Source organism: Nelusetta ayraudi, unplaced genomic scaffold (genome assembly GCF_046127955.1).
Source record: "Nelusetta ayraudi isolate G7.1 ecotype Tasmania unplaced genomic scaffold, CSIRO-AGI_Nayr_v1 ptg000021l, whole genome shotgun sequence".
Taxonomy (NCBI): Eukaryota; Metazoa; Chordata; class Actinopteri; order Tetraodontiformes; family Monacanthidae; genus Nelusetta; species Nelusetta ayraudi.
In genome coordinates this window covers 4,526,234-4,553,256 of record NW_027466071.1, presented here as the reverse complement: position 1 = coordinate 4,553,256, position 27,023 = coordinate 4,526,234, and the positions used below count along the sequence as shown (strand labels likewise).

Genomic DNA, 27,023 nt, shown 5'->3' with positions numbered 1-27,023 from the left:
AATAGAAAGTGTTAATTCGTACCACCAACTCTTAAACTTCTGATCGTCGCTTCTCTCTACTCACTTGTTCTGGAGGGAACAGCGCCATCTACTGGGAGTTTAACTCAACAATCCATGCGATTCTGCCTTCAGTAAATATTTGTAAAAAAAGCTGTAATTTGATGCCATGTGAGCCAAAAGGGGAGGTGTGTGTGTGTGTGTGTCTGTGTTTATGTGTGTGTGTGTGTGTGTGTGTGTGTGTGTGTGTGTGTGTGTGTGTCTGTGTGTGTGTCTGTGTGTCTGTGTGTGTGCAGCCAAGCCCAGCCCTCCTCCTCCTTCTTGGACACTAGTGAGGGAACATTCACTGATGAAATGTGGCACCAGGCCTCCTGGAATTCCAATGTCAAGCTTCCACATCTGCACGAAGATGAAAGCAGCTTCACTGATCTTCACAATGATGATGATGATGATGTCAGTGAGGATACACGACATCACTAGGTCACAGTGGCAAAGAGAGAGAGTGGGGGGAGGATCTATTTATGTCTTCACAGCAACAAAAATGCTAAACTCGGTATGGGCAAACTATGGCCCGGGGGCCATATGCGGCCCGTGAAAGCTTTTTAATCATTCTGTAACTTGAAGAAATGATATTAACAGTCAGTCATTGAACAGCTGGGTTTCCTCTATGTTTGCAGTGTTTCCAGAGTCATTTCGGTTCTAAGAGCTAAACACCCTGGTGGGGCTTCAAAGACACTGATTTGGTTGCAACTTTGTTTTGCTTCATTTTCCATTGACATTACAGCTACATGTTTTTTCCATAATATCCCAGGATAAAATTGTTTCCTCCTATGAGGTGGCTCACCAGAACACTGCATCCATCTGCTGCTGCTCCGCTGCCCCCCTCTGGCACACTGTAGATCCCACTGTGGCCCACCAGTCAAACAGTTGGTCCTCCCTCGTTCTAAACTTTAGCAATATGTTCTTTAGCAGCTAAAGAGAAGGTGCTTATTTTCTGTGATTAGCACTAGTAGATAATGTTAGTACTGCTGTTAGTACTGCGATGTTACAGGGCAAAGTCTGACAGAGCTGCTGGGACAACAGGAGCCCTATCAACGTCACTCCCAGTGTAAACTCTGGTCCCAGTTGGCCCAATTTGCAGGTTTGCTAAAAGTTTTTTTGTTTGTTTTTTTCTGTAACCAGTCTAGCATTGAAATAATACACAACTAGATGATGTAAGGTTTCCTTTAGTGTGGCTTTTCTATCCGTCTGCATTGCGAGTAAGTTTCTGCAACTGTTCCTGTGAATGTTGATATTGATGAACACATGTTTTTGTTGTTTTTTCCAATAACTCACGGACGCCACTGAACATTGTGTCCTTTGGCCTAAAGAGTGCTCTGCATCATGGGTAGGCATCTGTGGATGTAAAGTGGGTTATGAGCCACTAGGGGGCATCTGTTCATTGATTTTTGATTTTTGTTTGTGTGAGATCCAGGATGGTTCCAGTTTGATACTGAAGGTCAGCCTAGAAATTATGAACGAGACGGTTTCAGAATTGGATTTTGAGAAACAGGGCTTGAAGTGTTTTACTCTGAAAAGTGTCGCTATCAAATTTGTATTGGTAGTAGTGGTGGTAGTATTAGTAGTAATAATGGTATTTGTACTGTTCATAGGTGTGTTAACCTCTTAGATACACTGAAAAGTACACAAAAAAAAAGACAGGATGAGGGCAAAAAGGTCACAGTCGTGCCTGTTCATTTATTTTATTTTTTATTTATCCTTGAAGTTTTAAAGTTGACCACTTTGCTACATTCATTTTAATGTATGTGCACTCGCTTCAGATAATTTCACAGTAATACTCTGAAAACCAAAGTTGCTTTCACACACAGATACACCAGTGTCAATCAGAGATACATTCTAATTAATACATTCACTCACTGGGAAGCGTACATTCATTGAGATATCCAAAGAAAATGTCAGTGATGCATAAGAAGGTCTCATGCAGTGGTAACAAAAATAAAATTCAACATACACTTTAAATCTGGACTCAAACGGCAATAATAAATTACAAACGTAAATCTTTATATAAAAATATTTTCTTGCGTATTAAAGGTAAATATTTCAATGCAGGGAGAACCATGCCAATGGGCTTGGATTACAAAGTTAAATTTAAAATTATAATCGTCTCATTAAAAAAAAAAAAAAGGAAAGTAAATTGTTGAGTTTGGAAAGATTCCACTTGGTGTAAAAGTGAGAATATTTCCCATGAACACTCGGAGGTGGTTGAAGGTGCTGAAGGTTCTGGCCCAACCCATGTCACCACCTGCTGCTGCTCCGTCACCCTCCACCCTCACGGTGATGTGATGGGGTGTCTGGATTGTTGCTGAGGTCATTAGAAAGAACTCACGAGAGTCGAGGATAAAGAAAAAACCTTCACATTTGTTTTACAAACTTTGTTTTCTCATCAACTGCATTTTCTTAGTTCAGTGCTTCCGTGGAAATATAATTTTTCTCTCCAGGGGGGAAATGCAAGCATGGAAGCAATGCAAGCATTTATAAATGATTTATAAATTTATAAATTAGATGTTTAATGGTGTAAAAAAAAAATCAATTACTTTTTATTGTTATTCTTAAAAGAATAGTATAATAACTACCGTAAACCATTATCATTAATTCACCATTTAAGTCAAGATTAGAATTAATAGTTATTTATGGATGGCAACCACATTTCTATTTTAACTTATAATTTTAGACATATGGACTATTTAACAATTTATCCTCAACTGCAGATTACAATAATTTCTTCCTCTGACTCATTTCAAAGGGTCAACTAGAAAGAATGTTTTATATGAAATGGGATTGGGCCATAGAATTTTAGACGTTCTAATCCCCACAGATCACTCCAGCGTCTTCGTAGTGGGCACAGTTGTGTGTTCCCACAGCAGCGTGTTGGCAGTCCAGCAGGCTTGACTCAGTTCCTTTGCACTGAACGTCATCCAGGAGAATTCGTAAATGTTTCCCTTCACCAAACTCAGAGTTCCTGGCTGCCTTCACAGCATGACGGAAGCCCAGCTGCCGGCAGACCACCAAAGCATTCTCGATGGTCCACAGGTCATCACAAACAGTGCCCCACTCTCCGTTAGCGTAGATCTCCACGCGTCCCTGGTGACTGGAGCCTTGCTGGTCCCCGACCAACCGGACTGCTCCTTGTTCTGGTCTGGAAGCACCCTGCGCTCTGGTTTGTCCCTTCCTGCGTCTGTTCTTGTGCCTGGAGTGTCCTCGAGGTCTGCTCGTCGTGGTGCTGCTGGGCAAAGGAGTGGTTGGATCTGCTCTCACCTCCTCCAGAAGGTCAGTGAGATCTTGGAGCCAGTTGTAGGACTCTGTGGGTTGTGGTGTAGAGAGGCTTTTGCTTGGTAGATCCATACCAATTAATCCTAGTAGAACACAAACATTGGAATCATACATACATACTCAAAAGTGAGTAAACCTCTTAGTGAAAATGTCCAAACTGGGCCCAAAGTGTCAATATTTGCTGTGGCCACCACTATTACCCAGCATGCCTTCACCCTCTTTAGCCTGGAGGTCACGAGAGCTTCACAGGTTGCCACTAGAATCCTCTTCAACATCTCCATGACGACACCATGGAGGTCTCATTTAGAAATGTATCGCTGTGTGTTGAGTTATTCTCAGGGGACAGTAGATTTGTACAAGCCGTACACTGACTACTTTACATCCAATCACACTGTCATTTAAATATTTGCAGAGATGGGAGCAGGGTCCTCACTGTTGTGAGATACTGCATAAATTTCAATGTAAATATAAATTCAAACGTAAATATAAATATAGATATGAACACACACACACACACACACACACACACACACACACACACACACACACACACACACACACACACAAATAGAGACTTTTGGAAGCGGACTTACTTTCCTGGGGAACAAACTTTGTGCGGTTACCTCGAACCCTGACAGGTCGAGGCTCATAGTGGCATTGTCTCGGTGAAGCTCGTCTGGAAAAGAACATTGTCACATTTTTTAGTCTTACAGGTTTTTACAAAAAAAATATCTTCTTAAAAATACCTAATAAAACATCCAAGACAAGTCTGATTATTACACAGCAAAAAAGTATTAAACTTTATCCTACAGATTCCCCCCGTAAAAGGCAAAACGTTGTGTTGTTTTTTTGTGTGTTTTTGAAATGAATGGCTTGGTAATACTCCTGTTACTGTAATCAAACTACAGAGACTGATTCCAGTGCTGATTGCTAGAAAATGTTCTATTTTGTATGAGTCAAACAAAATAGAGACTGACTAAATATAGGATATTTGTTGGTGGTTGTGTTACATTGTGTGCCTTGCTTTTAAAGCAGCTCTGGAGATTTTGAGAAGCCACGGAAAAAAACAAAAAACACGATTTGTATTGATTATCGTATTATAAGCATTTACCTTGAGGGATCCACAATCTTATAAACGACTCCTGATGGTGATGTAGCACTGGGTATGCTAGTGGACGTGAAGTACAGCTCTCCTGAGGCACAGAGACAAAGACAAGTTGACATGAACCAGCAGTGGGTGGAAAGCTGGTGTGAAAATGGGGGAGCACTTTGTCTGTTGTGGATGACTGTGTGCGTTACCAGCTTCATCCTCTCCAAATGAGATAACATATGGGTGGTAGTTGTTGATGAGTTCAGGGAAGGCACAGGTCATGCCCATCCCCATACAGATTTCATTGTACCTCCACTGCCCCGTAGTTACGTCTTCTCGTAGACTCATCAAACGCCTTGGAAAAAGTTCAACACAGAAATGTCTCAAAGTTCAGGCACGGAGAGAAACTTTTGCTTTCACGCCAAACATAAAACTCCACCATGTTGGACCTCACCCACTCATGAAGTCTCCAAAGATGTACATGCCGTTCAAATTGGGGTATTCGCAGCCTCGGTACACAAAGCCACCCGTGACGGATTTTCCCACCTTGTGAGGGTACGCATAGATAGGGAGGACATCATCTGTAGGGAAGAAATGAACAGATGTACACAACAAACATTTACATACGGTCTTCAGTCCAGATATGATCATCTACAATCATACCTAGTGAGCTGTTGGCACAGAGCTTCTTGTCATAGCAAGAGAAGCCCTCTCTGGCTCTCCAGCCATAGTTACGACCCTTCTCTATGATGTCGATCTCCTCGTACTTGTTCTGGCCCACATCCCCACAGAAAAGGCGTCCTTTTCCCTCTTTGGTCCAAGGGTCACCACGGTCCACCGAACATCTCCACATATTGCGAACGCCAAAAGCATAAACCTCAGGTCGCGCCCCTGGCTCGTGTATAAAAGGGTTATCTGGAGGAATCCTGTACAATGGCCCCCTTTCATTGTTGTCCACATCAATGCGTAGTACTTTGCCCAATAAAGCTGACCTGAAGTGTGAATGGGAACACGGTCAATCTTTATTTTACTTTCATTTTTTGTAGTTGAATTAATGGCATCTAGGTTTTTGAATCTTAAGCGAACTTCCTACTTGTTCTGAGCATTTCCAAATTCTCCAAATGGGTCTCCTGCCATTCCACCATCACCTGTAAAAATGTACAGGTAGCCATCATCTCCAAATAGAAGTTGTCCACCATTGTGGTTGGATGCTGGTTCATCAATTTCCAGAATGACTCTGGATTGAAAGTGGAAATGACAAAAAAAAGGAACAGTTATTACCGTCTATACATTTTTGTCTTTATGCAAAGTTCAAGTGATTTAAATCCATCAACAACCTGCTGCTAATTTGAACTACGAATCGTGCGTACCGCTCAGAGTTGTGATCCACCACATTCATGTCTGTGGCTGAAACATGGAACTCACTGATCCTTATTCTCTCATCAAGACCCACCTCCACTGAGTAATACACATACAGCTTCCTGTTGTACTTGTGGCCAGGGTGAAAGGTGAGTCCCAGAAAGCCCCTCTCGTCACCTTCCCATGATGAAGTCAACACGGTCTTGGTAATATTCAAGAATGGTGTCTCTAGCTTGGACCGGTCAGGAAGGTACGTCCATACCAAGCCCACCTGTTCGGCCACAAAGAATCGATGGGTGCCGTCATTGGCGTGCACCATAGCTAACGGGTTCCGCAGTCCGTTGGCAACCTCTTCCAGACACAGTTGCAGACAGCCGTCTCTGTCAGACTGAACTCGACCCAAGTGTTGTGTGAGCTTGTGGTTGCTGAGGAGATGTGGGAAGCAGTAGTCCATGTCATCTATTGCCAGGTACTCGCAGAGGTGAGCCTGGTTGCCGTTGACTCTGGATAAATGTGGGTCGTCAGACAGGAGCGGAATAGCGGATCTGCACTTAGACCAAAACCCAGAGCAATAGTCTGGACAAAGACCTGGGATGGTCCTCACTGGGGTGCTTGGGTCTTCAGCATCAAAGAGGTGGGCGGCATAGGGGGAGCATTCCTGGATAGGTTCAAATAAAAAGAAGAAAAGAACAGGAGCTAATACAAAGAATGACTGGTGAGAGTCGAACATTTAATCTGGTTTCCACCAGCAGCACCTGTATATTGAGTTCACCATTTGATGTAGACTTAAAGGTATAGTGAACTGTTATTGCAGCTGTCCATATAGACATTATTAGTCCAAAGATCTCCCTCAGCTTACTCCTGCACACCACTGTCCTGTGTGTGCTCTTCCTACGTCTACTGACAGAGGAGAACGACTCAGGTGAAAGCTATCAACAAAATGCTAATGGCCTAAACCTGCTGTCTAAGCGCATTCCTGCCCTTTGTTTGGTTTATCACAGACTTCCAGTTGAGGACTCCGGGTGTCTCACGTTTGCATCGACACCGGTGAGCTTTTGCCTGGATTGTGATCTCTGCATTAAAGTAATTCCACGGAAACAATGTTGGCAACATATTGTTATTTATTTATTTATGTATTTATTTATTTATTTATTTATTTATGTAGTTAGTTGGTTAGTTAGTTAGTTACCAACACATTTTTTGGGCTGAATAATGCAAAAGTTGATTGATAGCCAGACACATCTCTAAAAGTACTAATTCATGGATTTTAATGCCACAATTCTTCATCATATAATATCATCAATAAGTATATCATAAACCTGCTACGTTAGGACTAGGTAATAGCAAGGTATAGTACATGCTTGAGGTGAAATTAAGATTGAATGTAGTGAATAACACGTATTGCAGAATCCCATTTTACGTCAATAAGCAAAGGTTTGCAGGGAACAACTCTCGGTCCAAAGTTGATCACTGAGTGACAGCTGGACCCGTCTGGCTGCTCGGTCATTATGTTTGTGCGTGACGTTGTGCGGTGAACCAGCGACCTTTGTCCGCATGCCTACCTGGCAAAGCAGGTCCAACACGTATCCAGCACAACTTTGGAATCCTTCAGAATCAAAACGGTCCATGATTTGGTAGTATTTGGACATGAGCTCCTGGTCCCTCTGATGGTCACAGCAGCCGAACTCCTTGTACATGACGCAAAACTCCAGCTCCCTCAGCGGACGGAAAGGAGGCTTGAAATCCAAACACTGCGGGTGGAACAGCGCCGTTGGGACGAGCGCGCACAAAAAACACAAAAGCAACATCGGCGGCAGCCGCGTCGAGTGACCACAGCGCCGCTGCATTCTTTCCTCGGAGCTCCTGCGGGAGAAGGGGTCCTGCAGAATCGGCTTCCTGTCTGCACTTTGTTCCGACTCGCTCTTCTGCTTTCTGTCGCCCTCTAACGTGATGAGCTGTCGCATCCCGAAAGAACGCAAGAACGGGAACTCTGTCGCGATATAGCGTCATCTACACATCGTCACAGACCTGAGAAAAAAATAAATAAACATTCAAACTACATTTCATTATTATTATTATTATTATTATTATTATTATTATTATTATTATTATTATTATTATTATTATTATTATTATTATCTAACAATGCAATATCGGGGTACTACTGTAGATAAGGGACAATCAGTGGAAGGATGAGCGTAAGAAGAAGAGAAAGCAATAAAAATGAAAAATATGATTGTGAAAATAGCAAGGGAGTGAAAGAGAGCAGAACAAAAGCTGTTGACGGTGACATTAGGACACTGGAGAAGACAGGGACACTGTGTGGACAGGCAGCTGAATCATGGTAGAAACACACCATGAGGTGATAATTTAAACAAAAATGTAACAAGTATGTAAATGCAACAAGGCGACACGGTGGCGCAGTGGTTCGCGCTGCCGCCTCACAGCAAGAAGGTCGTGGGTTTGATTCCGGGCCTGGGACCTTTCTGTGTGGAGTTTGCATGTTCTCCCTGTGTCTGCGTGGGTTCTCTCCGGCTTCCCCCCACACTCCGAAAACATGCATGTGAGGTCAATTGAACATTCTAAATTGTCCGTAGGTGTGCATGTGAGTGTGAATGGTTCTTTGTCTCTATGTGGCCCTGCGATGAACTGGCGACTTGTCCAGGGTGTGACCCTGCCTTCGCCCTAAGACAGCTGGGATAGGCTCCAGCAGACCCCCGTGACCCTGAATAGGAATAAGCAGGTATAGAAGATGAATGAATAATACAACAACTAATCTATTTTTGTGACAGCAATATTGGCAAAAAAAATCGCTTATAAATACAAGTGCAATTACTACTAATAATATACATTTCAAATACTGTATATATGAGAAATGTCCAATCAGTGCAGCCACTGGGACGTCGTGCAATGACACGGCTTGGTTCCTATTTGATCAGGATGGAACACAACCGACATGAGTTAATATTCAGTGGCACCACCTGCCTGTGCCAACTCTTTCTTGCAAAAGACATGTTTTTTAAAAAAAAAAAAAAAAAAAAAAAAAGAAGAAGAAGAAGAAGAAGAAGAAGAAGAAGTTACAAAATAAGATCATTAGCCAACTTTATTTAATTGTTCACCTATACCAACCGTCTGGGCCTAATGTTTTACATGTGGCACCAATAGCTTAGTGAGCTCCATCGCTGCAGACACTGCTGGTTGGTTCATCACCTCAGAAAATCACCGTCATCAAAGACCTTCTAGCATCGCCTGCTGCTAACTGCTCTTTAAACCTTTAAAATGTTTTCACATTGGAGTGGAAAACAAAAATATAGTCAAGTCTGTATGAGCAACGTAACAATTGGCAACATGAACTAAGTGCATTGAATTTATGTGACAGCTAATACATAACGTAACATAACATAATACAACATAACATAGTATATATAGCATGTTGACTTGAGATATTTGAGAAATGATTAATTCAAAATGTAATTGTATCATAAATAGTTGTCATTAAAAATCAAACACCACGGCGATCAAACTATTTCTGCGCATATGAGCAACTTTAGTTTCATGCCGTTTTATTGACGTGTTGTTTCACCAATGCGTGTCGCCCAAACGTTACCATTTAAGGACGTGCAACGTTTCTAAAAGTAAACGTCCAATTGCAGCGGGTCGCTGAGGGCAGGGGGCGGAGGGCCGAGCCCGACAGGAAGTCACGCGATTGGCTGGGATTTCCTTGTATACTTCCGCCTGTGTTGCTGCTTAGACAGCCAATGAAAAGGTCAACATTACGTCCAGGGTGGGTGACAGTATTTCAGCGGTCCAATCAGAGTCGGGTCAGCGTCAAGCTTGGTTGGAGCGCAGCCTACAGGACTACAGTGGATCTGCTGCTGCTGCTGCTGCTGCTGCCTCTCACACACACAGGTACGACTGCACGCTCAGAATTACTTGGTTCGGTTCGGTAAAGCCGCAGGGTAGTTTGAGGGTTGTATATGAACAAATGCACAACTCTGGATCAATACGCTGATGCGTTAGTAAGCGGCGAGGGCTAGTTAGCCAGTTAGCCGCTGGGTTAGCGCCTCTTACTGGAAAGTGACAGTAGCTGCTGTCACTGACAGCTTAGCATGCTAACTAGCTGCTAGCAGTCTAACTGTCTGCTCAGTGCAAGAGACATCTACTTGCTTACACCAGCTATCTGCTAGCCTAGCTTTCAGAGAACCAGTGGTGCTAACTGTCTCAACAGTTGCTTGTTAATCAAACGATTAAAATAAAAATAAAAATATATACATATATATGTGTGCCAGCATGACCGTAATGTGACTGTATGTTACTGTAACGTAGTGCTTTTTAACACAAGCTCTACTCATGTAGCAGGTTGTACTTCGTCGTGTCACAGCATGACTCATTGACAGGATGGGAGCATTTTAATAAATGAAGCTTGTTCATCCAAACCACACACTGCTGGGTAGCTCTTTTCCTCAGAGGGTGTAAGTCTATGATTTATTTGGCGTAGTAATAAGTCAGCAGTTAAGTTTGGTAGATGCAACGGCAGTTAATGATTTTTGACTTGTTCTGATCCACTCAGAAGCTGCTCACAAACTGGCACAAAGTTAAACCCCTTAAAAAAAACAACGTTGGAATAAACTGGAACATTTTCGAGGTCCCTGAGTTCTAATGTTTGTTTAGTTCATGTTCCAAACATGTTTAACCACAGGTTAAACATGTTTGTCATAAATATCAGTAATATGATTGATGATTAATATGAATATTGAAGCCCTGGGGTATTTAGCTCTTTATTGAAATGACTCTGATAACACTGAACACATGGGTGATATACAGCTATGTTATGGCTGACTGGCTATTAATATCCTTTCTTCAAGTTCTGTGGGTCCGATTAAAAAAAACTTTAACGGGCCGCATATGGCCCCCGGGCCATAGTTTGCCCACCCCTGTGTTTAACTCTGTCCCCGAGCATGAAAGTAATGTTTGAATGCTGTGGTCCAATGCATGTGCGTCATATGGCTGTTCAGTGTCACAATGATGTTTCTCATGATGTGCAAGGCCTCCCTGGACTTGTGGTCCTGAAGATTCTAAACCTGGAACACTGCTCGTTGCTGTCGGAGGCTTTATTTCCACTGTGACTGCAGAGACCATACCATGCCACACCACGTGCCACTGCTTTGCAAATACAATTTCCCCTTTCATAGAGACGAGTAAGAGGGGGAAAAACCCACCAGTTTTTCCAATTTTGTGGATTTGGGTGGAAGGTCTGCGTGGAAGAGGCTCAGAGGAAACCTTAGCGAGAAGAAGACAATGTAAAGAAGATCTTTGAGGGTTTTATTTCCCAGCACATTTAAAACGGACCAGTCTCACTCGCTTGTCTCTTATTTCACAGTTTAGCAAGTTGGCATCAGCGTGAAGCCTCCTGGAACCACCCAACAAGGCCATTTGGTTCTGTCTCAGGCATGGGCAAACTACGGCCTGGGGGCCACATGCGGCCCGTTAAGCTTTTAATCCGGCCCAGCACACACGAAGCAGCGATATTAAATTGAGAAATGCATTGAGGGACCGCCACTGAAAGGACAATGCAGGAGTGGGAGAGAGGAGAAATGTGACAGCAGCTTGACACTCTTTGACTCTTGACAAGGCAGCAAAGTGTGGAGGGGATCTGCACATATACGTTGCAAAACCATGTTTTTCCTCAAATCTTTCCTAAGTTGGTTAGAAGTTTAAGAAACAATCATGAGTGATGAGTCTGAATGATGCTACCGACGACTATCTGTTACAATGGCACTCTTGTACAGTAGGTTAACAGCTGGCTGGAGGAGGGGAGGGTCCTCCAGAGGAAGCAGCACAATGCTGCTGTTTGATATCCCTTTGCTTTCCTTACGAGAAGAGAACAAACAAGTGTATTGTGCTAATGCTAATGCTAATGCTAACACTGCGTCCCGGCAGCCGGTCAGTCCAGCACCATGGGAAAGAAGAGTCGGGTGAAGATTCAGAAGTCGGGCTCGGGAGCCGCGGCAGCCGTGTCGCCCAAAGAGATGATGAACCTCATCAACGAGCTGCTGCAGAGTGAGTGCAGCATCACACGCACACTCACACTCACACTCACACTCACCATGGAAGAGTCATGTGGAGAGTGGTGCTCTCTGATTGGGGGGTGATACAAGGAGCTTTGTCACATCTCAGCTCATCATCAGGAACATTGGTGTGGAATTTATTTTCTGGGCCAAATTTGCACATGCAGCCCCAATACTACAAATCCCAGGATGCTCTGCAGCAAAGGCTGCAAATTAAAACGAGGCATGCAATCTTTATTGACGTTATTTTTAGTTGAAACTGGGTTTTGCATGCGTATAATACGAAGCGTTGCTTTGTTCCGTGTTCAGGTGGTTTGGCTGCGTATTCAAAGCTTCACTGCTCCACACGGCAGACACATTAAAAGCACTTCATGCTTTCATCATTCACTTTCTTTTTCTCCTTGATGCGCCCCCCCCCCTCAGAATGCAGCGCTGCAGCCCCCTCTGCTGGGAAGGAGTGGGAGGAGTACGTCCAGATCAGAGGCCTGGTGGAGAAGATTCGCAAGAAACAAAAAGGTGAGTCTGAAAAAACCAGCAGAGGTGGATTCCTCAAAAAGTGGAATCCACCATTTGAAGAGTTGCAATGTGAAGTATTTGTTGACGTGCCCCGTTTGTGGTTGGTCTCCCTGTGGTGCCAACGAGGAGAAAAAAGTAAACATTTCTAACATTTTCAATATTTTAAAGGACTTTAGTGGCAGCCAGCCAGAGTGACTGGAACATAACCCAACCCCTCTCTCTCTCTCTCTCTCTCTCTCTCTCTCTCTCTCTCTCCCCCCCCCCTCTCTCTCTCTCTCTCCCTCTCTCTCTCTCTCTCCTGCTCTCTCTCTCTCCCCCCAGGTGTGTCGGTGGTGTTTGAGGGCAGCAGGGAGGATCACTTCCCTCAGCTGCTGTCCTGGGCTCAGGACAACGGGGCGTCGTGTGAAGGATTCACAGTGGGGAACTTTGGGAAGGAGGGCTTCGGTCTGCAGGCCACCAGAGACATCAAGGTGAGCTCATGCTCTGTGTGGCTGGACGGACGGACGGACGGACGGACGGATGGATGGATGGAGTGTTTCTGAGCCACCTCGTAGGAGGAAAAATATAGTTTGCAGTATTGTAGTTTGCCTAGTATGTCTGGCCTGGAGCCACCAGCTGCCTTGATGACCGACTGACTGTCTGACCGACTGACTGTCTGACTGACTGTCTGACCGACTGACTGTCTGACTGTCTGACTGACCGACTGACTGTTGATATAATTTCTTCCAGTTTGGCTTTAGGGCCGGGTTCAAAAGCTAAGCGGGCTGCATATGGCCCCCGGGCCGTAGTTTGCCCACGTTTGCCTGCATGCAGGTATTTCTGGGTGTGGCCTCATGATGTGCGTCATGTTGCAAACAGTCAACAGTGCGAAGCATTATGGGGAAAATCAGCCCGTGCACTTTACTGACTGTTTTACTGACTCTTTTTTTTTTTTAATGGAAAAAAAAAAATCTGATTGAACAAAAAAAGCCAGTGTGTGAATGCCAGCATGACTGCAATGAGGCTGAATGCGGTTGTGTCACTAATGTTGTGTTGAATTGTGGTGCAGGCGGAGGAGCTCTTCCTGTGGGTGCCCAGGAAGATGTTGATGACGGTGCAGTCGGCTCAGAGCTCCATCCTGGGTGAGGACTCATCACTGCACCAGAACGCTGCTGCTGCTGCTGCTGCTGCTGCTGCTGCTGCTGCTGCTGCTGCTGCTGCTGCTGCTGCTCCCGCACTGCACAGGAGCCAACAACACAACAATAAAGGCTTCAGATGACAGTGGAAGTGATTCAAAGGCAGCACAGCAAAGCCTTGGGAGCCCGGCCACTGCACAACTGAATGCCTGTCTGTCTGTCTGCCTGCCTGCCTGCCTGCCTGTATCAATGTTGCGTCACATCATCGCTTTAACAAGCAGTTGGTTATAGTTTTTTTTTAGTTTTTTTTATTTCATTTTATCAATCTTCACTTCCCAAACTGAACACACCGACTGTTTTCATTGTCTGTTGATGAAAACCACTGCTTGACCAGTATTGGCTCTTAATTATTTTTTAGTCTGAAGACTGTTTAAGCTAAAAAGAAGGAAAAAAAAAGCTTAAAACTTGAAGAAATTATATTAACAGTCAGTCATAAAATAGCTGTATTTCATCCATTTTTCAGAGTTGGCCCACCCCTGGTCTAGATGGTCCAGGGGTGGGTCTAGATTGTTCTATGTGGTTGTTTTAGGTGTCTGGTGGTGGTTCTCGGTGGTTCTGAGTAGTTCGAGATGGTCCTAGGATGGTTCGAGGGGGTTCTAGATGGTTCTAGGTGGTCCTAGGATGGTTTGAGGAGATTCTAGATGGTTCTAGGTGTCTGATGCTAGTTCTGAGTGGTCCGAGGGTGGTTCTAGATGGTTCTAGGTGGTCCTAGGATGGGTTCTAGATGGTTCTAGGTGTCTGATGCTAGTTATGAGTGGTCCAAGGGTGGTTCTAGATGGTTCTAGGATGGGATCTAGGGGGTTCTAGATGGTTCTAGGTGTCTGATGGTAGTTCTGAGTGGTTCAAGGGTGGTTCTAGGGGGTCCTAGGGTGGTTATAGGGTGTTCTAGGTGGTTCTAGGGGGTTCGAGATGGTTCGATGTGGTTGTTCTAGGTGTCTGGTGGTGGTTCTGAGTAGTTCTAGATGGTTTTAGGTGGTCCTAGGATGGTTCTAGGGGGCTCTAGAAGGTTCAAGGTGTCTGATGGTGGTTCTAGATGGTTCTAGGCAAACTATGAAACTGCAAACTGTGTTTTTGCCTCCTATGAGGTGGCTCACCAAAACGCTCCATCCCTCTGCTGCTGCTCCGGCCCCTCTGTCACATTTTCCACCCCACCGCGGCTCCACCAGCCTACCAGTTGGCCCTCCCTGGTCTCACCGGTGTGGAACTGTCTCCCTCTGGTGTCTCAGGGCCTCTGTACGAACAGGACCGGATCCTGCAGGCCATGGGCAACGTGACGCTGGCCTTCCACCTGCTGTGTGAGCGGGCCTCCCCCTCCTCCTTCTGGCTGCCCTACATCCGCAGCCTGCCCCAGGAGTACCACACTCCCCTCTACTACCAGCAGGGGGAGGTAGAGCTGCTGCTGGGCACGCAGGCCGTGCACGACTTCCTCAACCAGTACAAGAACACGGCGCGCCAGTATGCCTACTTCTACAAGCTGATCCAGGTGGGCAGGACGCTTGATGCTTGAACACCGTCAGTAATGAGATTCTACTAAACTACAGAAGGTCATGTGACATGTTCTTTCCAAACACTTGACCTGCCTGGTGCTTGGTTGGTCACCACTGGAGCAACAGCAGTCAGCTCTGCGTCAGTGTGTGTTCGTGGTGGATCAGATGGTTGGCAGCTCTGAGCAGGAGTTTGACAATATTGTAATTATGTCGTTATAAACGTGGTTGTTTTTTTTTTTAGCGCTGATTGGGATGCTCATCCCTGCACCCTGGGGAAGTTTGCTAAACTACTAAAAAAAACACACAAAAAAATAATTCGTTTTACATGTTGATTATTATGAATATTAACGTTAATATTAATCATTTCTTTCTTTCTAAAATTGCATTTTTCCTGTTGTCTTCTTCTCCCCAGAACCATCCTGCTGCCAGCAAGCTTCCACTCAAGGACAGCTTCACCTTTGACGACTACAGGTGAGTTGCCTAAGGGCACGCCGGCAGTTACTGCATTAAAAAAAAACTGCTTGTACTGAACAAGACGCAGGTATTTGAAGTATCGGAGCATTTTGGTTCTGTCCAGTTTGAGATGGTAGAAGAAGCTGAGAGCTGAGCAGTGTTGAAGCCAGCAGGCCACTGTGAAATGGAGCACGTGTTTAGAAAGACATGCTAGTAATGATGCAGCAGACTGGATATTAAGATGAAAATCAAGCGGGTCGTCTGTGTTTTCCAATCACAAACTTTCTGCCTGAATGATTCCATCAGCTTCCATTGACACGCTTGCCAAGAGTGAAGCGGAGAAAAATAGAAATGCTGCATATTTTTTTTTTTTTTTGACAAAGCAGCTTCAGTTTCATGCTTCTGGGACGGTTTGGGTTGGCAGCAGCACCACCTATGCACCTAGGGAAGCTCTAGGGGGAGCTCTAGAGGTTCAAGCAGCGAGTGAAGCAGCGAAAAGGCGACCGACTCGCACGCTTTTCCCTTTGAATCCTGTCAGTCTGCATCATTCCTGGTCGGTACTGGAGGAAATGGATCCGGCTGAGCTCTGAAAGAATCAAATAGAAAAGTGAATCCTTCCAAACTGGACCGAGCGGTCCAGACTTCACTGCTCTCAACACTGTGAATGACTGTGGTTGCTTGCATTGAGTGTTGCTCCACTGGTGTGTGTGTACCAGGTGGGCCGTGTCCTCGGTGATGACCCGGCAGAACCAGATCCCCCTGGAGGACGGCAGTGGACTCACTCTGGCCCTCATCCCGCTCTGGGACATGTGCAACCACATGAATGGACTGGTGAGTTTCCCGTGATGACTGGGAAAAAAAAAAAAAATCTGACCCAAAAGGTCAAGGGTCAAGAGGAGCAAGCCATCGCTGGGGGCGCAGCAACAGAGCCGAGTGTGCAGCTGGGCTTTAAGCCACCGGCATCACGGACATCAGTGCAGATGTGATGACGGCAAAGTCACAAAGTTCTCGTTTGACTGCAGATCACCACCGGCTACAACCTGGAGGACGACCGCTGTGAGTGCGTGGCTCTGCAGGACTACAAGGAGAGCGAACAGGTAGCAGACACTCGCCCTCCGTCCCCCTCTGCTCTGTCCCTGCCTCTGTCTCTGTGGCTAGAAGAACAGAACCAGGCGAGGGACACGGGCCAGCAAGGACTGTCCTGCGTTGGCTCCTCTGTACGGCTGCACTGCCAGCTGTTGAGGGAGAGAAGGGAAATACAACAGTCTTATATTTTGTGCCTTTTCACACTGCTTCAGCGTCACTGCTGACTGTGTGCATCCACTCTGGCGTCACAGCCGGCTGCCAATCAGCTGCTAGTTGCCGTTGTCACACTTCAACCTGGTACTAGGAAAGAGCAACCGACAGTCTTTGGGTGATTTCGGTGTCCAAGCTCAATGTTATGAGTCAATCCAAACGGTGCAGTTTGGGGGTCAAAGTCATTTTCTGCAAACCTTTGTAATATTTGAGATTGTGTAACCTGACGCTGTGGTCCTCATGGTGACGCTGTGGTCCTCATGGTGACGCTGTGGTCCTCATGGTGACGACGTGGTCCTCATGGTGACCTCATGGTGACGACGTGGTCCTCATGGTGACCTCATGGTGACGCTGTGGTCCTCATGGTGACGTTGTGCTCCTGCAGATCTACATCTTCTACGGCACGAGGTCCAACGCTGAGTTTGTCATCCACAACGGCTTCTTCTACGAGGACAACGCCCACGACCGAGTGAAGATCAAGCTGGGCATCAGTAAAAGTGAACGTCTCTACGCCATGAAGGCTGAAGTTCTGGCCCGAGCCGGCATCCCTGCGTGCGTGTGACCGCTCTTCCTTTACTACCATCTCCACACGCAGGTGTTGGAGCAATGCTGAGATGAATTACTGCAGCACTCTTGTATGGAGTTGCATGATTCTCACACGAACAAACAATGCGGCACTGCTGGTACATTGTGCTCTAGCTGCAAACCACAGTGTGGCCCCACCCACGATGCTCCAGCAAGGGGCAGGATTTTGTCGCATTGAAAAGTGCAGTGCGGTTTTATCTCTGTAGAAAAGCAGCCAGATTGAAAACCAGAGTGATGTTCATGTCCTCTTGTCCTTCCCTCTCAGCTCCTGTGTGTTTGCACTGCACTGTAACGAGCCTCCGATCTCCGCCCAGCTCCTGGCCTTCCTCAGAGTCTTCTGCATGACCGAAGGTCAGTCGCTGGCTTTTATTCCCAACTCGTCAGTCGCACGCGGTGTGATGGAACTGTTGGCGTAAGCGTCAGCCATATCATTGTGTGATTGTGAGGCGTCTGTCAGCTGTGTGTCTCGCTATATTTTTCCGTAATGTCAATTTTTTTGGAGCCAGTTCAGCTCCCTGCAGTCCGAGCTCGTCTGAAACCAGAATCTTCTCAAGCCAGATTTAATTAGCAGCATGTCAACCAACCCAACATTTGCACACTTCACAATCATTGTGTGTTTGTTCATTTTGCCAGAGGAACTGAAGGACTACCTGCTGGGAGAAAATGCTATCAATAAGATCTTCACCCTGGGAAACAGTGAGTTCCCCGTCAGCTGGGAGAACGAGATCAAGCTGTGGACTTTCCTGGAGACGCGAACGGCTCTGCTGCTCAAGACCTACAAGACCACAATAGAGGTGAGTTGGCTGAAGTGTCAGTGTGGTTGAAATGTTCTCACCCTGTGGAAACTTGAAACTGCACCATTGGGATTTTTTTTTCCTTCCTCGATTGGCTGAAGATTCAGTTGGAGACCCGCAGATTCAGAGTTGTGAACATTAAAGCGGGCCCCGTCATTTCCCTGTACCTTGTCATCAACCACTTATCCTGGCTCTGGGTCGCAGGGACCATGTCCTTAGCAGGGAAGCCCAGGCCAGTTTCTAGCAGCTCATCAGCTTCAAGGTCACCACAGGTCATTGTCAGGCCAGCCCAGAGGTACTTGGTCTCTCCACCATGTCCTGGGTCTGCCTCTTGGCCTCCTCCCAGTTGGGTGTGCCTGAAACACCTCCCCAGGGTGGTCTCCTAGCAGGATGTTCCCTTACCAGAGGCCAGAACCACCTCAGCTGGTTCCTCTTCATGACATAGTTTCCCAATGTGGGATCAATGAAGTACATCTGTCCATTTTCTTCAATATGGAGAAGAAGCAGCAGTCTCACCCTGAGCTCCTCGCGGATGACTGAACTTCTCACCATGTCTCCAAGGGAGAGCCCAGCGACCCTGTGGAGCAGCTTGTATTCCAGACCTCCTCCTTTTGATCAAGACCAACATTGAGAGTCAAGCTGTAGATCACCAGTAGATCTCTTTGCTATATCGCTGAAGGCAGTTGATCCCTCCAGAGGTGCGATAAGGTAGAACAGAACCAGACTCTGGAGGACGGTCATCTGCTTTAGCCAGAAACCAGTCTGACCTACTGCCCGCCACATAGACCAGATGGTACCAAAAAGGCTTTGTGCCTCCATGATCTGAGGTTGAGCAAGCATCTGGACCTCCTCTCCAGCTGGAGATATTTTGGTCATTGTGTGGCGAGTTCTGTTGTCATCTTCAGTTGTTTGCTGGTTTGCTCTTTTCTTGCCTATTAGAATAATATAAAATCTGCTCTTGGGGGGCTTTTCGCAGGAGGACTGCTCCGTCCTGGAAAAGCAGGACTTGGCTCCCAACTCGCGCGTGGTCATCCAGCTGCGTCTGGCCGAGAAGCAGATCCTGGAGAAGGCTTCGGCCAGCGGACGGACCAAACGTCTGCACTTTGAGAAGAAGCTGGAGGAGGGCGCCGCGTTGCCCCGCTACGAGGAGAGCGACCTGGCTCTGCTGGAGAACACGGACGCAAAGATTCCCATCATCCTACGCAAGCTGGAGGAGATGGAGGAAGGCCAAGACCTCCAGCTGGAGAAGAGCAGTGCCATCCTGGCTGGGGAGGAAGAGGAGAAGCAGGAGGAGGAGGAGCAGGAGGCTCTTTACGGGACGGACATAGAGGCCGATGGACAGGCGGCGCAGGAGGACGCTCACAAAACGTCGAGAAAGACTGAGGTCGGCGAAGGCGACGGTGCAACTCCGGCTCTGGCGGTCGGTTGAACTTCCAAGTGCCAGTTGAAAAGAGAGCAGTGGAAAAGAGTAAAACCTTCATCGCCACAACTCAAGCTTTTTCTTTTTTGTGTCTATTTAAAGACATTTCGGAAAATTAGAGGAAACGACATTTCGGTTTCATTGTGCGTTTGTGTAGCATGGCTTGCGTTGGTTTGTTTTCTTCTGAATTTGCTGTACTGGTTCGAAAAATCAGCGGTCACGCCTGAAGCAAAGAATCCCATTAAAATGAGGGTTTTAAAGTTCCGAGCGGAGGATTCACACACGGTTTAGTGGCAGCGACGGCAAATTGAGTACGACTGAAAAAAAAGTTTTCCGCCCAACCAAGCTGTCGTTTCTGGACAATTGAATGGTTCCTTATCGCACTTTGTCTCCATATACGTTCAGTATGATTTGTGTTGACAATCGTATAATAGAAGCTTTTTGTGGTTGTTCCGCTCAGAGTCTCTCTGAATTTTTTTTTGCTCCTTTTCTTCTGGCCAAGAAAAAAACAAACAAACAAACAAACAAAAAAAAGAATTAACTGAAGGACAACATTCTCATTGGCTTATGAGAGCACTTGTATATTTTTACAGTTTTGTTGTGAGTCCAAAGTGTCAGAGCATTTTGCTATTAAAGATTTTAGTTTGATTGGCAATCATCATCATTGATCCTTCTTCTGTATTGTGCTGTTGCAACAGTCCTGACTGAGAGTCGAGCCATGATGATTGTTTGTGATTGGTTGCTGGTGAGGAGGAGGACTTTGAATCACTGGTAGTTCCTGCACCAAAGCCATATTCAGAAGACTGAGGTCTCACACCGGGACGAAGGACCGCCTCTTTCAAACTGTCCTAAGAGAAAAAAAAAAGTCTCCTGTTTTTGCGAGAGAGAGAAAAAAAATGTGGGACACAAAACATGAACTAAATTTTCAATTTGAAAACTTTGGTTCCAATCATTTCAGTGGAGCCATCAAGACGTTGATGACTTCAGTAGTATCAAGATGAATCCCCCTGACAGCGAATGTTTCTCAACTTTCTACACGTTACTGGAATCTTTGCACTTTTCAGTTTGTTTCTTCGAGTCGTGGCTGTGTAATTATATCACATTTATATTTCTATCATTGCACCACCCAGGAAACACCGATATTGTGTCCAACTCCCAAAGACCATTCGTTAACACACTCATAGACCATTGACAGCCATGAGTGACCTAGTCCAGTGTGGTGTTTGCTGGTATCACAGGACGGTGATACCAGCAACTGATGGAGCTTATTATGACAAGCCTGTTTCTCCATAAGTACTGAGATGAACCGTTCATGTCCTCCTCCTCCTGGTGGTGGTTCAGGAAGGTGCAGCTTGTTGTTTACTTCGAAACTTGGAATGAATAAAAACACTGGTTTTCACCATCTCCAGAAGACCCCAGCTGCTGACCTCTTCCAGTTGAATTCTCTTAAACACTGTGAAGCAGCCACGTCTGAGTGTCGCAGGCGTGATCACCACAGAGGAAGAAGGAAAATGAAATCTGTTTCGAGTGATTTTCCTTCCTTGGAAATCTGTTTCTTTTGCTTTTTGTCCTGTTGGTGCCTTCTGGTATTTTGATGGTACTGAGTCCACCAGAGGAGGTATCGATTGGACTTATTTTGTGTTTTCCCTCCCTTGATGTTTTTTTTCCCCATCCGCAGTGTAATTACATTGAGACATCGTTTTGGTGCCAGAGAAAATCTGCTTGCTGTCACTGCAGCTCTCTGTGATTTTCAACCTGTCTAAACTGAGACTGGAGTCTCTTGGTAACATGTTGGGCTTACTTTGGATGACATTTCTCGTGTCAGTTCTTCTCTGGAGCTTCAGCACTTTTCAACAAATGTACAACTTCTATTGTTGTATACTTTCATTTCTGCTTTTATTTTGATGGTGTTTTTGCAGAGAGGTCACCTTTAAACTGAAGTCGCATTTTGAGATTAAAACATGAAGTTATACAATATGGGAATTTGACACACGCTTGTTAATTTGATCAATCCATAAGTTGTTGATAGACAATCGTTAATACACTCCAGTAAACCTAACTTGACTTTAGTCCATCGTGGTCATTTCAAGGTCCAATTTTGTACTTCAATAACAATAGTGGCACAAATCACTTGATACTTGAAAAGAGAAAAGAGACGCATGTGAGGTCATCTGTGAAGTCTTGGTCCTTGAGCTGGGTCAACCAGGTCCACTGGATTCCTGTCTGTTGGCTTCCAGTGGTTCTCCTCACAGTCCAATCAGTGGCAATGAGGAAAATCAAAGGAGAAAGAAGACATCCCTGTTGCACTCCTGTTGTCTGACAGTCGGCCAGTTTTGAAGTCCTGAAACATGGTTTTTATTGGGTTGGTGATCTTCGAGGGTTAAGCCTTAATGACCGAGAGCTTCCAAAGCACTTCCCTATCCAGGCTGTCAAAGGCTTTTCCAAAGTCATCTTCATCTGCAGTGCACTGTCACCACATGCAGGTTGTCGTGGCATTTTTACAAAAAATGTGTCTGGAATATTTTGACACAGAAATTATTAGCGTTCCTTGTTTTTCAAGTAAAGCCGGGAGCTTGAAGCAGCCCGCGACCCTTGCAAGTGGAGAGAGTTCCACACCAGTGGATGATCACACTGCAGCTACAACAACAATTAGAAGAACAATGAGGGGCTCCCACTGTGCTCCGTATTGGCAGTTGCTTCCCTGAGTTGAAATGAAAAGGGTCACATGCCAAAAAATATTTGATCCTCCTGTCCAAACACGATCCCCTGAGATAAGTGGGCCCCACCTCCGCCTCCACCTCCCCCAACACCTTCACCACCTCCACCTCCGTCTCTGTGGTCACTGGCCTGTCAGGCTGCTCCAGCGAGCGGACACACAGAGAGAGACATGACAAAATGAGTTCAGATCGAAGCCGACCAACACACAACCACAACCAATCACTGCCACAACGGTGTAAGTGACCAGCGAGCGGTGAAGAGGCCCAGTGTCTCCAGTCTCACCTCATCTTCATCACAGGCCCGCTCCCTGACCCAGAATCCTCCAGACCTGTCACCTCGGCTCGCCGACTCAGTGTCTCCATCGCTGCTGCTGCTGCTGCTGCTGCTCCCTCTGACCACCTCCACCCATCCACTGGCTACGGCCCCGCTTAGCGCAGGTGGTCAGACTGGCTGTGTGTGTGTATGAGAGTGAAAGACGTGATGACTGTTGGCACGCTGGGCTCTCCTGCCCTGTAGGCCGACTGTCAGGCCACATCTCCGAGGAGGCAGTGGAGGAGTGGAGGACGGAGGTGAAAGTTAAGGAGGGATGGAGGAATAATGAGTTGGCTGTGAAGCCATTTAGGGCGATGAGTTCCTCACTGAGCTTACCTCCAGTGACCTGGACCAGTGGTGCTCAAAGTGGGAGGAGGGGTGAAGAAAAGAGAAGAAATTCAAATTGAAATTATTGTTTCATTGTCTTTATCAAATTTTTTATCTACAATAAGATATCATGTGAGTGCCCATCAGTCAAAAACATTGTTGATGACAGACAGACAGTCCAGCTGCTGCTGCTGCTGCTGCACAACCTTAGAATTGGCAAAACTGAAGTCAGAAATATGAAGCAGCAACACATTAATCATCATGACTCCACAGCCACAGAGGAAGACGGCCACCATTGCCAACAAGTTAGTTGAGTTGTGTTCTTATTCTAAACCAGTGTAACTCTTTATTCAGGCCGAAGCTCAGCGAAATGAGACGACCGTCCTGTGACAGTGCAGCACGAGATGCAGTGGTGGAAAGCACACTGTCAACGCGTCAGGCCAGGAGTTCATCTAACAACTCTACCGTCAAAGCAGCTGGAGGTGACTGTGGGTGGAAGTGACCAAGTGACGAAGTCACCACGCTGCAGCGCCAGTTTACTGATGTGGAAAAATGCAAACAGTGGCCTCGCTGGAGCGCTCGTATGCGTTCAGGAAAAACACAGACATGAAATGCAAAACAGACATTGACAATAACGCCGTAGCAAACGTTCAACTGTTTTATTACTTGGTCTTTCATCGAGGTTTCTTATTGGCTTCCATTCCCTCATTTTACAATCTTATGTATTTGTAACAGTAGTCTGTAAGACCGCCTCCAGTCCTCCTCAGTTATCTCCCGCTTTACTGAGGTTGGAATCATCATTTTATGGTGGAAAAGTTACCTGGAGCAGCTTTAAACGCAACAAAGAATGGGAGACGAGGGCAGTCAGTAGACCGGTTACGTCTAATGTGACCACCGGGTGGCAGTAGAGGACAGTTGATAGAACCACTCTGATGAACTCGGAGATCCGCACACGTTTTATTAATAAGCAGCTCACAGGTTCCTCAGCCCATCTCAGCCGCCCCCTCTGCAGTTGAACCAGGTGGAATTCACAGCGTAACTGACAGGCATTCATATTCCAGTGTTGACACAAGCAGCAACTGGTTGTTGTTTAAAGGTGATAAGTCAAACAACCATCAGCAGTTCTACTCATGTCAATGGAGTGCATGAAGTGTGTGTGTGTGTGTGTGTGTGTGTGTGTGTGTGTGTGTGTGTGTGTGTGTGTGTGTGTGTGTGTGTGTTAGTCTGACAGAGCCTATAAAGCCAGTGTTGTTTAATCTAGGAAGAGCATTGAAAGGTCCAGTGTGTAATATTTGACTTGATGATGATTTTTCACCTTGAATTTCACTTTCAACTTCACTTTCTTTTCTTTTTCTTTCTTTCTTTTTTTTTTAAACGAATGAGATGTTTCTCTTTATTAGAAGCTTCATGCGTGTGATTGAGTCGCTGCTGGGTATTTGCTCTTACTCGACCAAAGGACATTGATTTAATGATTTAATGATTTAATGATTTAACGATGGAGGTTAAAGAGCGAAGAGCCGCAATAAAGCAGCGGAAACAAAGAAGCGCTGAAGGAAGAAAAGGAACAAAAAAAAAAAACTGCGCAAAGTAAATAGTGGCGCAGCAGGTCGGTGCCAAGTTGAGGTGTGCGCGCGCGCGCGCGCGCGCGTGTGTGTGTGTGTGTGTGTGTGCGTGTGTGTGTGCGTGTGTGTGTGTGTGTGTGTGTTGAATACACAAAGCTTTTTGGCAGCGCTCGACGCTTTTTTTTTTTTTTCTAATCAGATGCCAGCCAGCTTTTTTTGCGTGCGTGTGCGCGCGTCCCGGGGCCGCGCATTCCCTCACTTCGTTTCTTTTGTTTGCGCTCCTCCTCCTCCTCCTCCTCCTCGCGCTCCTCCGTTTATCCGGGTTACTAACTAACGCGCACATCACGAGACGGCTGTGGTGCCACCAAACATCCCCTGCAGTTTAGGATGTGTGTGTATATAAACGTATACACACGCACACGCACACGCACACGCACACGCACACACACACACACACACGCGTGTGTGTGTGTGTGTGTGTGTGTGTGTGTGTGTGTGTGTGTGTGTGTGTGTGTGTTTCCTCTGACACACACAGGTTTGTGTGTGTCAGAGGAAACAGCCGCGCAAAGACCAAACTCCCAGTGAGGCGGTGGACATGACGTTCAGGAAGTGACCAATAGAGGGCACTGTTGCATCGCCGTCCTGGTGTGAAGCGCTTGCTCACTTCCAGGTGCGCCTGAACTCCAAGCCAATGACATCTCCACCTCCTGCTCCCCCTCCCCCACTCCACCTCCTCCCTTTTTCTTTGAAATCAGTCAGAATTATTGTGATGACGAGGTTTCGGCAGCTTTAATTTCATGTTTGTCTAAAGAAAAAACAACTCGAGCAATAAACGAGTGAAACCAGCCAAACTCCCACTCACTGATTTACATTGAATTTCACTCTTTCAGGAGGAAAGAGTGAAATTCAATGAAAGAATGAGAGAGTGAAAGTGGGAGTTGTGTTTTTCCACAAGACAAAAAAGGACGAGTTGGACGCAAACATGCGAAAAGAGAATCATGTCCTTTTAATTGTGTGTGTGTGTGTGTGTGTGTGTGTGTGTGTGTGTGTGTGTGTGTGTGTGTGTGTGTGTGTGTGTGAGTGTGTGTGTAGCTCCAGATTAACCAAACAGTGCAGCAGATGTTCCCCCATGAAGATACAGATTAAGAAGAAAAATGAAATAAAGAGAGAGAGAGGAGTGGAGGGGGGAGGAAAGTATAGAGAGAAGTCCCAAACAGAAGATTCCTGCTGAATGAGGGATGGAGAGGGAGGATGATGTGACTACACCTGGCAACTGACTGCAGGCTCGGCTGAATGAATGCAACTGAAAGAGAAGTGTGAAAGAGGATGAAGAAATGAAAAAATAATAAAAAAAAAGTGAAAAAAAACCAAACCCTGAGGCCTACGCTCGGCTCTCCTCCTCCTCCTCCTTCGTCTTCTTCTTCTTCTTCTTCTTCTTCTTCTTCTTCTTCTTCTTCTTCTTCTTCTTCTTCTTCCTCTTCTTCTTCTTCACTTTCTTGTAAAAATAAGAACCTTATCCTTCTTTTTATTTCATCCCAGTGAAAAAATGAAATGCAATGAAATTGTGGTGGTAAAAAATCTTCTTCTCTTTGAGGGTGCAGAGACGGAGCGACGGCGTTGGGTGCCGCAGACACTCGCAAAAGACAGAAAAAGAAAAAGAAAGAGAGGAAGACGCACGACCTTGCAGCTAATCCAGCACCAGAGAGATGAAGATGAAGATGAAGATGATGGAGTAGGCAGCTGTAGTTCCAAATCAGGCTGAGAAGGAAGCAGCAGCTTCACATGTTCACTTTAGAAAACACTGATGTTCCCTCTAATACACACACACACACACACACACACACACACACACACACACACACACACACACACACACACACACACACACACACGGCGCGGAATGATGTCCAACAGTCTGAACGTCACCTGAAGGCATCTTGAAGCCTCTGACCTGCTCACACACTTTCACAGCCGTGTTAAATATCAGCAGGATTTCTCAGTAGTTGACAGTAGTTGTTCATTCACAGTGAAATACTGCATCGAGATGTATCGCTAAATCAATATTTTACTTTATTATTTCACAGTCCAATATTGCATTGAGATTTCTTTTGGGAAGACCAACATTTGGGGCTGTAAATTTGCACTACATTACTGGCTACTAGTTGCAGTACTTTCACAGTCCTTTATACAGTAAACACTTCACAGTAAATTAATGATAATAGACGGTGTAATTTAACAACTTTTTTTTTATGTCACTGAAATCACTGCGATGTAGCAGTGTATTATTTACAGTACTTAACTGGGGGAAAAAAAATTACAGTAATTTCCTGTGTACTTGCACTTTTTAACAGTCATTTCACGTGTTAACACGGAAGTGAGTGCGATGTTGTCAAAACAAATCTCAATACAACATTTTACTGTGAAACAATGCAGTAAAATATTGATTTTGCAATAAATTCTCAAAGAGTATTTTACTGTGAAATAAAACTGTCAACTACTGTAAAATCCTCAGAACATTTAAGAGTGCACTCAGT

General features: G+C 45.7%; 2 protein-coding genes across 2 annotated transcripts; one reads left to right on the top strand and one right to left on the bottom strand.

The window, feature by feature from the left end:
• Positions 1–1,714: 1,714 nt before the first annotated feature.
• On the bottom strand, positions 1,715–7,813 carry hhipl1 (HHIP-like 1). Its single transcript, XM_076027756.1, has 9 exons — positions 7,339–7,813; positions 5,788–6,434; positions 5,511–5,654; positions 5,081–5,409; positions 4,872–4,998; positions 4,627–4,772; positions 4,439–4,520; positions 3,921–4,003; positions 1,715–3,410 (listed from the first exon to the last, which is right to left on the bottom strand). Exons 1-9 carry the CDS (start codon positions 7,738–7,740, stop codon positions 2,860–2,862), a joined length of 2,511 nt encoding a protein of 836 aa, XP_075883871.1. The 5' UTR covers positions 7,741–7,813; the 3' UTR covers positions 1,715–2,859.
• Positions 7,814–11,710: 3,897 nt separating this feature from the next.
• Positions 11,711–20,218, top strand: setd3 (SET domain containing 3, actin histidine methyltransferase). Its single transcript, XM_076027755.1, has 12 exons — positions 11,711–11,836; positions 12,268–12,360; positions 12,682–12,830; positions 13,409–13,481; positions 14,762–15,018; positions 15,435–15,493; positions 16,192–16,306; positions 16,498–16,572; positions 17,157–17,323; positions 17,622–17,707; positions 17,990–18,150; positions 19,127–20,218. Exons 1-12 carry the CDS (start codon positions 11,734–11,736, stop codon positions 19,577–19,579), a joined length of 1,791 nt encoding a protein of 596 aa, XP_075883870.1. The 5' UTR covers positions 11,711–11,733; the 3' UTR covers positions 19,580–20,218.
• Positions 20,219–27,023: the final 6,805 nt, after the last annotated feature.

Coding starts and splice junctions, on each gene's coding strand:
- hhipl1 (XM_076027756.1), bottom strand. CDS start 7,740: ATGCGACAGCTCATCACGTTAGAGGGCGACAGAAAGCAGAAGAGCGAG. Junction 6,435..7,338: donor TGTTGGACCTGCTTTGCCAG/GTAGGCATGCGG, acceptor GAACCTATCCAG/GAATGCTCCCCCTATGCCGC. Junction 4,004..4,438: donor AAGATTGTGGATCCCTCAAG/GTAAATGCTTAT, acceptor GTTCTTTTCCAG/ACGAGCTTCACCGAGACAAT.
- setd3 (XM_076027755.1), top strand. CDS start 11,734: ATGGGAAAGAAGAGTCGGGTGAAGATTCAGAAGTCGGGCTCGGGAGCC. Junction 15,019..15,434: donor ACTTCTACAAGCTGATCCAG/GTGGGCAGGACG, acceptor TCTTCTCCCCAG/AACCATCCTGCTGCCAGCAA. Junction 15,494..16,191: donor TTCACCTTTGACGACTACAG/GTGAGTTGCCTA, acceptor TGTGTGTACCAG/GTGGGCCGTGTCCTCGGTGA.